We start from the raw sequence: 14,958 nt of genomic DNA, 5'->3' as shown, positions 1-14,958 counted from the left end.
ATATATCTTATCCTGCATTTCTCTGGAATCTTCCTTATTATGGTCCGTGGGCATGCGATTAATTGCGCTAATTTTTTAAACGTGTTATTTTTTGTAAAATTAATCGCACTGAATTAACACGTTAAATCGACAGACCTACTTTTTACCCATGCATTATTTCTTTCCAAACCTCTTTCAAATTATTAAAGGTATCGTATGGAATTGATTGAGACCAAACACAATAAGAAACGGTTAAGTCATCGTCCATGCATTCGTTTATCTGTTCATAGGTCTGTCCTGTGAACTGTTGTGTTAACAGTCAATAATCATTAACATAAACTGTGCTTTGCATGGAGTGGATGTGTTGCAGTTTATGTTAATTTAAGGCCTCCAACCATAGGTATGAATTGAACTCTGTGGCCCTCCACTGCTGCTGGATCCGGGAGGTCCTGAAGGAATTTTTATGGCAGTTCTTTCCTAAACCTTAGGAATGAGTTTGAGTTAAAGTCAACCTATAGTCCAATGAGAAGTCCTCTCGTTGGTGGTGGTGGTGGGTGCTGAAAGTCTTCCTTCCTGCCCTGTAAGAGGTGTCTGGCAGTTGTCTTGGCATCTTATCTGTTGTTGCTGAACCATTGTTCATTCACCAAGTATCCAATCACAGTGTGGCACACCTTCCACACCAGCAGTTCGAGAGGGGCCCTGCCCTAAACTGGTCCCTGGAATGCCATCTGAACTGATGTTCACCACATCGCCTTTTGGAGTGCCCAAAGTTTTGCATGCCACTGAGATATACATATATATATATATATATATACACACACACACACACACTGGAATCCAAAAGTGTAGAATAATGTACAGATTTTGTTGTTTCTGAAATAATTTTTATTTTTATTTTATTTTATCTAATCTAGACAGGCCCCCATTTCCAGTAGCCATCACTCCAACACCTTATCCTTGAGTAATCATGCTAAATTGCTAATTTGGTACTAGAAAATCACTTGCCATTATTTCAAACAAAGTTGAAAGCTATTTGGTTTGTTAAATGAATCTTAACATTGCCTTTGTGTTTGTTTTTGAGTTGCCACAGTATGCAATAGACTGGCATGTCTAAGGTCAAGGTCAATATTAGGTCAAAAATGGCAAAAAAGAAACCGCTTTCTCTAGAAACTCTTAAAAAAAAACTGAAGATTTCCTACAAAGGTATAAACTAAAGTCTTGAAAGACAAAGGACAACTGGCCCTAACAAGGACAGCAAGAGATGTGGAAGGTCAGATGTTCAACTAAACAAGATACAATACAAATAAATACATCAGAGTCTCTAGTTTGAGAAATAGATGCCTCACATGTCCTCAGCTGACAGCTTTATTGAATTCTACCCGCTCAACACCAGTTTCATATACAACAGTAAATTGAAGAATCAGGGAGTCAGGCCTTATGGGAAGAATGGCAAAGAAAAAGCCACTTTTGAAACAAAAACAAAAAGAAAAGGTTAGAGTGGGCAAAGAAACAGACATTGGACAACAGATAACTGGAAAAGAGTGTTATGGATCTGAACCCCATTTAACTTTTGTGGGATCAGCTAGACTGTAAGGTGTGTGAGAAGTGCCCGACAAGACAGCCACATCTATGGCAAGTGCTACAGGAAGTGTGGAGTGAAATGTTTCCTGAGTATCTGGATAAACTGACAGACAGAATACCAAGGATCTGCAAAGCTGAAGTACTCTTTGAAGTAGTTTAAGAAGTTCTGAAATGTATTTGTTCAAATTGTAATAGTAATTTTTTACGTTATTAATGTCCTGACTATATATTTTAATAAGTTGAATGACACTTTCATAAACTTTCTTTCCATAAGAGCAAAATCTGAACATTATTCCAAACATTTGGCCACCAGTGTGTATGTATGTATGTACACCGATCAGCCACAACATTAAAACCACCTGCCTATTAATGTGTAGGTCCCCTTCGTGCTGCCAAAACAGGGCCAACCCACATCTCAGGATAGCATTCTGAGATGCTATTTGTTTTTCACCACAGTTGTACAGAGCGGTTATCTGTGTTACCGTAGACTTTGTCAGTTCAAAAAGTCTGGCCATTCTCTGTTGACCTTTCCAATCAACAAGGCATTTCCATCCACAGAACTGCTGCTCACTGGATTTTTTTTGGTTTTTGACACCATTCGTAGTAAATTGTAGAGACTGTTTTGCGTGGAAATTCCAGGAGATCAGCAGTTACAGAAATACTCAAACCAGCCCGTCTGGGGGCCTGAGTAGCTCAGCGAGTAAAGATGCTGACTACCACCCCTGGAGTCGTGAGTTTGAATCTAGGGCGTGTTAAGTGACTCCAGCCGGGTCTCCTAAGCAATCAAATCGGCCCGGTTGCTAGGGAGGTTAGAGTCACATGGGGTAACCTCCTCATGGTCGCTATAATGTGGTTCTTGGTGGGACTGCGTGGTGAGTTGTGTGTGGATGCCGCAGAGAATAGTGTGAAGCCTCCACAGGCGCTACGTCTCCATGGTAACGCACTCAACAAGCCATGTGATAAGATGTGTAGATTGACGTCTCACGCGGAGGCATCTGAGATTCGTCCTTTACCACCTGAATTGAGGCCAGTCACAACGCCACTATGAGGACTTAGACCGCTTTGGGAACTGGGTATTCCAAATTGGCAGCAACAATCATCCATATTATTAGCTAATCATCCAATCATGTCACTGCAGTGCATAAAAGCATGCAGATACGGGTCAGGAGCTTCAGTTAATCTTCACATCAATCATCAGAATGGGGAACAAAATGTGATCTTAGTGATTTGATTATATAATCACATGGATGATTGTTGTTGTCAGATGGGCTGGTTTGAGTATGTCTGTAACTGCTAATCTCCTGAGATGTTCACACTGAACGGTCTCTAGAATTTACTCAGAAATGTGCCAAAAAATAAATAAAACATCCAGTTAGGTGCAGTTCTGCAGACGGAAACACCTTGTTGATGAGAGAGGTTAACAGAGATTGGAGAGACTGGTTCGAACTGACAAAGTCTACGGTAACTAAGATAACTGCTCTGTACAATTGTGGTAAGAAGATCTGAGATGCAGGTTGGCACTGTTTTGGCAGCATGAGAGGGACCTACTCAATATTAGGCAGGTGGTTTTAATGTTGGGGCTGATTTGTTGGTGTGTCAATATATATATATTGAGCTTTGCAAATCTGAGATAATACATCTCCATAAACTATCCCCAAAAGGATTACTAGATGGGTTGTCGTGTTCTTTTTAAGTTATGTTTTCCACTCATAAGGTGAAAACGAGAGAGGAAAAAATTGACATTTTAATTATGTTTTGACTTAATAGTATGTAACAGCTGCATGTTGGTGATGTAATTGGGTCAGAGATATTTAAAGCAGGTTGCACATATGGATACATCTCCCCTCCACCACCAGCGTGTGAAGATGATGAATGTTTACAGTTCTGTTGAGCAACAGCTGGTTATGGCCTGGCTGAAATTCCTCACACATCCAAATCAATTATGGACACATAAATGAAATGCTTCTACAAAGTCTTAAAATTATCCACCACCTGCTCTGAGTCTAACCTTTGCATTTCTTTATCCTTTCCTTCTTTCTTCATATCTGCTGCTTTCCTCCTTCCCCCTCCCAAGTAGTTTATTTACCGAGTGGCTAATCTTCCAGCCCCTAGGACAGCACATCCTATCAGGAAAATGCGCTCCTTTCACCTCTGCTCAGCGAGAGAGAACCTAAAACAAATGTTTTGATAAGTGCATTAATACTGAAACCAGGAAACCAAAATAACACATTCCAACTGTGACCCAGAGGCTGTGCCCAACATCACACAATTCGGTGTGATTGGGGTACCACACAGCGTGTAAATTAAAGCTGCTTGGAGAAAATTAATTTATTTTTGAGAATTGTTTCCGTAATTGAGGGGAACGAACGGCCCTGATGGGAGGGGTGTACCTTGGCACTGGCTAGAAATGAACTGCATGACCCCCTTAATAATCACAATTGGGGGGGAAAGTCTATTAAGAGCCTGGCTGACTCAATCCACATGGAGGTCAGAGAGAAGGAAGAGGGGTCTTAATCTGACCTGCTCCCATCTCGGAGAAGCTCAGGTGTTCTTCACACTGCTAATTGAGTGAAACGTGAGGATGGATGGGACGCGGCCCATAGGTTATAACTTTGCATAAAGATAGGAAAGCTATTATTTAGCCTTGATTTAGGCAGCTCAGTATGGCAGCCAAAATACTCTTGGGTGAGCTGCAGTGGTTGACTGGTCCACTTTAGTAGTCAGGACCAAAGCTTGGGTTGAACTTGAACTTCTTTACATACTGTCATTTGCATTATCAATATTTAAAGTTCACCCAAAAATGAAAATTCTGTCCCATACTTACTATCATGTCATTCCAAGCCCATTGGACTTTCTACTGTAAGATGCAAAAGAAGATATTTTGCAGAATGTTTGCTCTGATCTTTTCCAAAAAAAAAAAAAGAAAAGAATGGGAACTAAGGCTGTCGAGCTCCATAAACAACACAAAATGCACCATAAAAGTAGCCCAAACTCTAGCTTTATATTTCATGTCTTCCAAAGCCATACGATATCTTTGTGTGAGGACCAGACCAAAATTGAAGTCGTTATTTAATGAATCCTTCCACCATAGCTCTCAAATCTCATTTGCGCTTGCCTTCAGTTCAAACATAGAGCATCAAAATACACTGTTCCATGTTTGACTTCAAATGACAAATAAAAACTTAAAAAGTCAGGCCAGTGCTGTGCGACTTAATGACACAAAAGTAAAAACTTTTTACAAACCTATCAATCCTAATCCAAAGAGCATATAGTATCCAAATTCAAAAAATGATTCATCATCAAAGTAAAATATTTTATATTTGGAATTTATAGAGATTCTATATAGGTCCTATTTGGACATGATCTTATGTGGGCATTTTTATTAGCTAAATCAAACTATTGTGCTGGGCAGCAGCACCAGCTTTGATCTTCTTCCTCTAAAATCAGCAACCTACTGTAACCACAGAGGGAGAAACAGTACATTCCTGCAGATGGGCACTGATGGCCTGTAAATCATCAGTTCAGTTAGATGGCAGGATCTGGGAAGGGCTGTTAAAAAGAGATTGATCTTGCTGGGATTTTCATTGTCAGATTTAATAATCATGTTTTACCCTTTGAACAATGTCAGCCCTTGCCCAACCCCCTTGGCCACTTACTCAATGTCAGCAGTGATCAGACTGCAGAATATAGTCATGATTAGAACCTGTTTGTAAATTACCCTCTCACGGTTGGCACAGCCTCTTGAGGACACTTGTATCATGGGAAATGCACTTACAAACAAACACCGGCATATTCAATCATTGTTGCAAATAAATACTTTATTATTATACTGACTCTTTAAGTGTTGTGTTTTGTCTTTTTTTTTATGCAACTCTCAGGAGCTGGAGGGGACGTATTTGGAGAAAGCAGATGAGCTCCACTCTCTAATGTGTGCTGTCACAGACAAGGTAAGCAGGGTGATTCCATCATTACTATGAGATAAATTTTAGCAAGGCAAGGATGGTTTGATTATTTTGATAATCAGTTAGTAGAGACCTGAGATTGAACAGTCATCTCACGTAGTGTGGATGGTGGTAGACAATATATAAACCAGACAGATTATTCTGGTGATAATTGGCATTGTGAGATTATACGCATTAGCCGATAATCGTGCTCACCTGGCCATTTAACATAATTTAGACAATTAACATAATTAAGTCTGAATTTTAGAGTGCTGCTTTTGTAATTATGTGAATATTGTTTAAACTAAATGTTAATTAAATTTTCAGCAAGTTATTTATTATAAAACACGCTTAGTGGTGAATTCACTACAAATAAACTGAGTTTTATAAAAGCACTGTTTATTTGCGCACACTCTCTGCGCTGGTTTAGCGGCTGAATCACTAAAGAAATTATGAAAATCAGGCAACGACACAAGTGTGGACTCTGGACGTGCGCTCTCAATTATATGGGTTGTTACGCATTTGTACCGCGGTTCATCTGATTTTGAAGTCTAGTGACACATCTGAAGTATCTGGTTTAGCAGCGTCAAAAACGCAGGCAGAGGCACAACCTTGGCTAATGCACCTGTATGGCTCTGTAGATAGATACGGCTCAATGGACAGAGCAGCACTAGTGCAAAACTCCAGCTCTTAAACTCGCAGCTTTGCTAGAATCAGTGAGAAGCAAGGCAAGAGAAGTGGAAACCATTTGATTTCGGCACAGAATTCTACATCACCACCCTTGAATTAACCATAGTCATGTCAAATCATTTTTATTTGTATAGCGCCTTTCACAACACACATTGTTTGAAGCAGCTTTACAGAAGATCAGACATTAACAGAAAATAAAACTGTAATATCTATGATGTCTTAGATTCACCATAGTAACAATAACTATAATTTAGGCAGAAATAGATTCATAATACATATATATCACAACTTCAGCTTTATTAATTTGTCATTGTCTATATTTGGGGAGTGAGGGAATATAATAAATTTTTGTTACAACTTGTAAATATTTATATTTTGTATTTATTGTTTTTACGTGTGGTTAGAGTAGGTCTACTGTTTATAATTACAAAAATGTAATTGTTTATAGAAATAATTTTACATCTAACCATGGCAGTGATGATCCATGCTTTCATGTGCTTACTAGGGTCTTGTTACAAATACCACTGCGTGGCAGGGTGGAGGGCGGGGCGTGATCCTACACACCCGGTCCCGTATTAGGCTAATCAAGCCTCCGAGAGGGATAAATGTCGACTGCAGAGAATCGTGCAGGAGAGAGAGAGAGAGTTTACGGACCAGTGTAAAGCAGGGTACCCGCGGGTCTTAAAAACCTTGAAAAAGTCTTAAATTTGATAATCTCAAATTGAGGCCTTAATAGCCTTGAATTTGGTATACAAGTCTTAGACTTCGTTACAAAGGTCTTATATTTTTTTTTGCCTTTCCTAGGATTGTTCATACCGTAACAAAATTAACTGTTAATGTAGGCTAATTAAAAAATCATGCAGCGTAACGTTGAGTGCACCTCGCGCTCCACGTCATAGCAGAAAGCGCTAAAGCGTGCGCACCCGTTACTATGGTTACTAGGCAAGTGAGGTACAGACCGTACAGACCAAGATAGTAGCTAGCCTAGTTTGTCTGTTAAAATGGGAAAGTGTCGGTTTAATCCGCTGTGGCCAAGGAATCCGAATTACGTTTGGGTCAAGTCTGTGCCAGGAAATGACAGCGAGGCCTATTGCTGTTGGTGCCAGAAATCTTTTAAGCTAACGACGATGGGTGTTACGGCCCTGGACTCCCATATGAAGGGTGCCAAACACACCGCGTGTAGTACTGCTCGCCAGCGCCAACCACCTGTTGTTCTGTTCTGTGCAGCACAGACCTCTTCGGTTACTGATTAACAGCTCTGGCTATCAATAATGAAGAAATTAATTGAGCTGTTCTATAATATCACGATTGCAAATGTTACATTGAATATATAGTTTAATAAACAAGTAACCTAGTTAATATGTAGTCACTTACAATTTAGACGCATTATCGTTTTGTTCTATTTTACCGACGAAAATAGTTACAAAAGAAAAGAAACACTAAGCGCTGTCTTTTGTTATTGAATGATTCAGCATTTTGAACGAATCGGTTTAATGAATGACTCAATGATTCATTTATTAAGACGGTCACTTGCCGCCACCTATTGGTTTATTGTTTAAAGGCATCATTGATTTTTTTATATTATTTGTTTAAACATCAATCTCATAAAATTATTTATTACAATTGATTGATAACAGCCCTTATTATTAAAACTTAATTTGATCAAATGTAAGAATTTGACAGGAAAGAGAGTGCATATAGTAAGGTTTTAAAATTGTCCTTATAAAAGTAAATAACGCTCTGGTGTAAAAAATCACAATTATGCAGATTTAAGTAGGCTATGTAAAAGCTGATGAGAATATTGCTTCAAAATAAATTTTATTTATTTATGACAGACATTATTTAAAAAATTGAAACATAATTATGTCATTAAAAATGTATTAGCCTATAACATTATTATAAAAACTCCCTTATGTGTGATTTACAATAATTAATTAAATTATATAAATTAAAGATACAACTGATAATTTAAATAAAATATTTTATTTAATTCAAGTAGCCTACTTGTACATAATTATTTTCTAGGGTTCAAAATGTATACAGATTTGACATTTTCCCCTCATACTTCTGTCGGAATGGGTACGAAGTTGGCATTAAATTTCATTTGAAATGGTATTAAAAAGGTCTTAAAAAGCCTTGAATTTCATTTGGAGGATCCTGGGGGTACCCTGGTAAAGGAATCACGACCCGGCCCCGCCCTCCGCCCTGCCACACACTGTTAAAACTATAAAGAAAATAAACCATTAATTAATACATTTAGTGCCAAATGCATAAATGTCAATTTTCAAAAAGGGAATTAAGTAGGTGGGCGTTCATCAAAATAAGGTTGAAAACCACTGGTTCATTTGTTAAAAATAATAGCCTAAACACATTTAACCACTTTTTTTTAATACTTAATGAAACTTCCATTACAGTTTACAGTGATACATGTTAGTAAGGGTGTTGTTGATGTGTAGCTGTGAAAAGTCTTGTAATTAATGCTGGTGAAGAGCAGGTGTTTTCCCTTTTCCTTGTCAGTGCAGAAATGTTTGAATTGCTCCATAGCGCTTTAAATGAGAAAATTCACATGAAGACTTCAAATGGGTCGCACAAGTTTTGTTATCTGTGCCACAATATTAATAGAAGATCTGAGATTGTTTAAAGAGCATCTTGCGTTTCAATGGAAGCAAGGAAATTAACTATGTCCAAATTTGCTTTGTCTAGAAATAGTGAAGAATCTAAAGTTTTGCTCTTTGTTTTGCTTAATTTTTTTTTTGTCCTATAATTTTCTGTTAATTTCCAGGTTTAAATAAGATTTTGTACTCCACTGTATCCTTTAGAAACACATTTGATCTGTGTCTGGTGGTCTTAACCCCAAACCAGCCTAGTTTGCCCTCAACACTGACTAGCCGTTCAGACTTACTAATAGTTTTTGAATAAAGTAGTATTGCACAACTATGAATCGATCAGAACAACTGACGTGTGTGATAGAGGTTTTAAGCTGGTAAAAACTAAAAGAAAGGGATATTTTCTGGAGATGACAATCGTGATGTGTAATGTGGGTGGTGATCAGATGTGGTCAATATGATACTACAATCTTTTATTTAGACCATCTCACTCATTTCCTCTTACAAGTCATAAGCCCGGTACACTCTGTCAGAGTATCTGCTGATTTATACTGCTGATAGGCCATCTCCACTGGGCCGTTCTTATCCAATCAAATATTTTCTCTAACAAGACTGTGATGACTCTCTCCAGAGCAAACCCTGAGATGTGGAAAATGTAGTTGAGACGTATTTGAAAACTAGTGGAGGAGAACACGATCAATCAAACTGAGCTTGAAGCTGAACTGATTAACACAAAGTTAAGAGTTTATTTTCTTGGAGCTCAAAAGTAATAAAAAGCAGTGAATGCTGTGAGCCGAGATCTGAGGGTTTTGGGGAATGTTCTGAACTGTGGAGGAAGTTCAAGAGGAAGCTCAGAGCAGCTGTCATGACTGCACTTCAACAGTTCAACACTGATAAGTTGTAAATCAGTTCAACAATATCGACTACTGTTTAGTATATCAGTGTACAGTTGTTTCAGTCCATTCATGTTCAGCTTTTTCAAATTCTGAGCTTTATATCTATTGAAAATTAGTAGTTTAGGGAATTAAAATTATACCCTGTTAAAATTAAATAAATAAAACCAGTTTAGACCAGTATTGTTTTCTGTGCCAGTCTAGGTTGGTTTATACTGGTTAGTACTGTGTAAGCTGGTGGATCAGCATAGCTAAACTGTTTACCATCAACATTTGCTTGATCTTTCTGATGAAACTGGTTGACCAAGGAAGTCTTGATGGGGACTAGCAATCAAAACACAACATATGCCGGTGACCAGCAATGTTTGACTTTAAGCTAGTTAAGGATTTCAAAGCAAAGAACAAGATCCAATTCTTGCCAATTCAGAGGCTATGTACCTCATAATTCCCTCTGTCCAAAAACATTATTTTGCTCTCTTTTTAATGTCAGAGTTAAGTGAGACCAGATGGGTCTCCACAGTCCTGTCCATCTGGAGGGACAGAGGAGTGTTTTGGGGTTTGATAGAGTTATTTGTCTCTGAATACATTCAGGTCACCATAATGGTTGTTTCCTCTTCCTCATTGGAGTTCCTGATGCTTTTAGATTGAGTCTGCTCTGGCAGGACCATTAAGTGGATTAGTTTCACTCACTCAAAAGGGAGCTGGATCCTGCTGGTAAACTCAGAGCCCGCTGTGTTATTCAGGAGATGTATAAATAAATATATAACTGGAGAGCACGAGTATTTACCCCCACCCCCAACCTCCCCTTTCCCCCTGCCTTAATCTGGGGAAAATGTGCATCGCTGTCACCCAGCGTTTGCCTGCATTGGAGAATTCAGCACAAAGGGAATGTCAATATTTTCTCTGCTAGATTAGGGATGTTCTAAAGAGGGATTCGTTGACCTCAGCAGAAATCTGTTATGGAACTTGAATTTTCAGGCCCAGGTGGTTTTTTTTTCCACACATAAAATTAACTCACCTCCTTATTCCAACAGTTCATCTTCTGGCTCACTAGAACTTGTGCAGTATTATGCTCATGATTTAGCTCTTTTAGATTAAAGGAATTATGCGGTTCAATACAAATTAAGTGCTATCGACAACATATTGTGTACACGGGCGGAATCGTGAAATCCAGCCATAAAAGGGAATTAACTATAAAGTGTGGAATGTCAAAGAATTCGACATGTTTGGGATCAAATAAATGGCACAATTAATCAAATTAAAATCGGGATATGTCCTAGTGTGATAATTAAACCACAAAAAGGTGATATTTAATTAAATAAATATACAAGGCCCTATTTTAAGAGCCATAGCATTAAGTGCAGCGCTATGACATAATTTGTAAGTGCAAAGTCAGTGGGCATGGCCATGAAATTTTGGTATTTTCGTGCAAGCATTCGCTAAGTCTAGGTGCATGTAGGTATGGCAAAATCACACGCGCAACACGCAAATGTGATGGATTAAGTGCAATTTAATTCTGAGGTTTTCTCCAGTTATTAAGCTACCGTCTGCATCCTATTCTCTCAAGCACCAGCAATATATAAACCATGACAGCACATTCAAGTAGTTGATAGTGTAAATGGACTGTATGCAATGAATTAGAAGAATTGAAAATTTATGTTCTTTTGTGCATCAAATGTGTCCTTGAAGATTGTCGGGCATATTTCTATGACAGGGACACGCTCCTTTTATACACATGGAAAATATGATTCTCCTCAGCATTTGGATGTTATATTACAGATAATGTAAGTATTATTAATCATTTTTATCTACTGACACACAAATCATGGCTAGCATTAACAGATTGTATCGGCATTTCAGTACTTCTTCTACCAGTCGAATTGATTTTATAAATACATTTTTTGAAACATGGAAAAATTAAACTAAACATATTTCTAAATTGAAATTACACTTCAAACTAAATGAAAATATTATAAAAATAATTAAGTGGTAAAAAAAAAAATCATAGTCCACTAATTCCAAATATTTTACTCTACAAATTCTTCCACCGGCCTGTTTTGCAGTGACTTCAAAATCATAAATACAATTGTAAATTTAAACATAATAATAATAATAATAATAATAATTGAAAAATAAACCATGACCAATAGATAACACAAATGTCATAATTTTTTGTTTCATATAAGATAGCTACAACTCTGATCATCAGGGATGTAATTTGATTTTCAACTATATTTTCAGAGTTTGGACATGAACTTTATTACAACCTGCTGGTGGAATTTCCAAATTGCAAATGCAGGAACTGATTTTGTGATGAGTTAAGACATGGTTTTCAAATGACTTTGCGCAAATTGCGATTAGAATTAGTGCTCTCACGGAAATTGGATAAGTCGTTTTGCATGGTCGTTGCACGTAGTGCTGCACACTCACGAAAATAGAGCCCACAGTCTGAATGATGCTGGCCGCTCATACACTGATAACACCACATTATAAACATTCTGGTGTTATCAGTGTATCAACACTCTGTGTGTATAATAAATGACAAAGAGCAGAGCACATATTTAATGTGACGCGCACAGCACAAGCAGACTTTATATAATTAAATCACAGCCTTTTGCGGTTTAAGAAGTACATTAGGCCATATAGTGAGCTGCTTTTCCTGACGTGAGAAGCTGTCATTAAAAACATCTGGTTTTCTGCCAAAATAAAATCTCCATTTATCTCCTTTTAACTGTGAAATTGAGAGGAAAAAAAACCTCCAAATGCGAACAAAATGTAATATTCAATGTAGTAATATTAGTAATAATAATTATATTAATTCTAGTTATTATTATTATTATGTATCAATAATAAATACATTATATTTAAGCAATATCTCACAAGCAAGGGTTTCATCACTGTTTTCATCAATACATTAGCACTCTATTTGACAAATAGGAAAATAAATATAACTCCAATGTTGTGTTTTGGATTGTCAGTGATGATCTGTATAGAAGCTCTTCATTTGATAAAAATAATCCAATGGTATGTTGAAAAGTAATTATTCTGCTCTCGTTTGAATACAATGCTATTCATTAATTTGATTAGACAGTCTCTGTTATTATAAAATGTATTTAAACTCCAGTTCCAAAAAAATAAAATGGAAAACACATTATTTGGGGGAAAAAATAAAACAGATTTCATAGTAATGCACTTGCAATGAAAATGTATAGGCTAAGGCATTGCACCAGAATACAAATTAAGAAATAAAGACAGTTTTGAAATTAGCCATGACATTATGTGAAACCATGAAAACTAATATGATTAAATATATACAATACTTGTTGTCTGTACAAAGTTAAGACCACATTTCCCAACTCTATTTGCGGTTCAGTAAGTAAAAAGACTTATTAATTTTGTCATATCCAAAATCACTTAATACACCATTAAAGTGCAGTTAAAACTATAATTAGCTACATGTACCCTTGGCACTTTAAATGACTCAACTTAAATCCAAAATCTCCAAGATAATGAGTATGATATCAAGCTCACATTGCAGCTGTGGCATCGTGGTACGTGAATGTGCTCCAGTCACATGATGTTGTGGTGTTCATGCAGCCAAAACAATTTTGAATCCAGCCTGCTGCGTGACCCAATCCCCCCCCCCTCTACCTTATAATTTCTTGTTATTCTCTACTATATCTGTCAAATGAAGTGACAAATGGTTAGAAAAAAGATAACTCTCTCTGTTTCTCTTTCTCTCTGGTTTATTCAGAGTGTGTTTGGTGATGGGGAGAACACTAAGGTGCGAGTGTCTGAGCTGGAGGAAGAGGTGAGGACCTTAAAGAAGATCAATAAAGACCTGTACGAGTTCTCCACTCAGCTTCTGACCAAACCCAACTAGAAAAACTCATCTGCAGAGGGTCTCCGAGAACAACTGTCAATACGAGAAAGACAGGAGAGAATAATGCATAAAACTAATGAAAATCTTAGAACTAGACCGAAAAAGAGCCAAAAATCCAATTTGTGACCCAAGGGCAAGTTTTTCTTTAGCATCAATCTCAACACAAATCCAACATAAATTCAGAGGTGTATTTGGTGATATTTTGACATTGTGACATTTACTTGTTGTATTAATGTAGACCTATAAAATGAGTCTGAACTTGAAGTGCTTGCTGTTTTTTGTTTTTTTTATATATAACATTTGGAGAAAAAAAAAAAACATAATAAAAAAAAAAAAAAGAGAACCATTCATCTGTGTGACATATTTGAACAATTGTCCAAGCTCTTTAATAGGTGTTTAAAATGTAATGTAGAATGTCACCATTTACTGTCATTGTATGGAAAAACATGCAATGAAAGCGAATGCTGACTGAGGCTTGCATGCTGCCTAGCATCTCATTTATTGTTCCACGAAAGGGAGAACGTCATATGGGTTTGGAACAACATGAGGTTGAGTAAAGGATTTTTGGGTCAACTTAATTTTTAAACCACATATCTTTGAAATAATTGGTTTGGGTCTAATGTTCTGATGATAAAATCTGAAAAGTTTGCATAATCTAACCTATAGGGTCTTTAGCAAAATGATCCCATGCTTGGCCAGGGAAACAATCTAAACACTAGTGATCAATATACAGAGCCTCATTTCAGAATGTTTGTTGCAAGTGTGTCCTGCTGCACATCTAGTAGCTGACAGCAAATGTATTGTCTTATAATTTGAAGCCGGTCTGAAAGATCAGATCAGCAATGTTCATACAGCCTCACACCATGCACTTGTTTAAATGACACTTTCAATATCATCCCGCACTCCCTCCCTCCATGTGCACTTCCCTCCTGCTTTGCAGTGCCTAACACTTTAAAAACACCTTTCCCCTGCAAAGCAGCTTATTTTCCATCCCTTGTTAAAGGAGAGTTAAGCTGACCTCTCTGTGACCCTCGAAGACATCTCCCAGGATTTAAATTCCGGAAACATCCACAGAATCTTAAAGGAAAAACATTCTAGCCTTTAAAACCTATATAAATAAGTTAACAAGAAAAGTCATCAGCATTCCATTGCCATGCTGTTATGAATGGATGGAATGCTTGATTTTTATACAGTCCACTAATTTAGAACAGAGTTTCCAGGCTCCAAGTAGGTTCCAGCAGTACTTTTAGATTTGATCTTTTTTTTATATATTTTTTAAGTTAAGAAAATAAAATAATGTTTAATTTGTATAATCTATGAATATCTGTGGATGATAGGGATGGGTGGATCGATCGTAAAGTATCAATATTTCCAATCTGAAGTTA

The 14,958-nt window shown here is 37.2% G+C and overlaps 1 protein-coding gene across 1 annotated transcript in view; it reads left to right on the top strand.

The window, feature by feature from the left end:
- Positions 1 to 13,906, top strand: part of LOC127632911 (WD repeat-containing protein 18) — an 80,194-nt gene extending 66,288 nt beyond the window's left edge. Inside the window, exons 9-10 of the mRNA XM_052111744.1 lie at positions 5,439 to 5,507; positions 13,445 to 13,906. Coding sequence (XP_051967704.1) covers positions 5,439 to 5,507; positions 13,445 to 13,573 — 198 coding nt within the window. The 3' untranslated portion in view covers positions 13,574 to 13,906. The remainder of the gene's footprint in view (positions 1 to 5,438; positions 5,508 to 13,444) is intronic.
- Positions 13,907 to 14,958: the final 1,052 nt, after the last annotated feature.

Source organism: Xyrauchen texanus, chromosome 39 (assembly GCF_025860055.1).
Source record: "Xyrauchen texanus isolate HMW12.3.18 chromosome 39, RBS_HiC_50CHRs, whole genome shotgun sequence".
Lineage (NCBI taxonomy): Eukaryota > Metazoa > Chordata > Actinopteri > Cypriniformes > Catostomidae > Xyrauchen > Xyrauchen texanus.
Note: the sequence above shows the minus strand (reverse complement) of the source record. Positions and strands in the feature narration are given on the sequence as shown.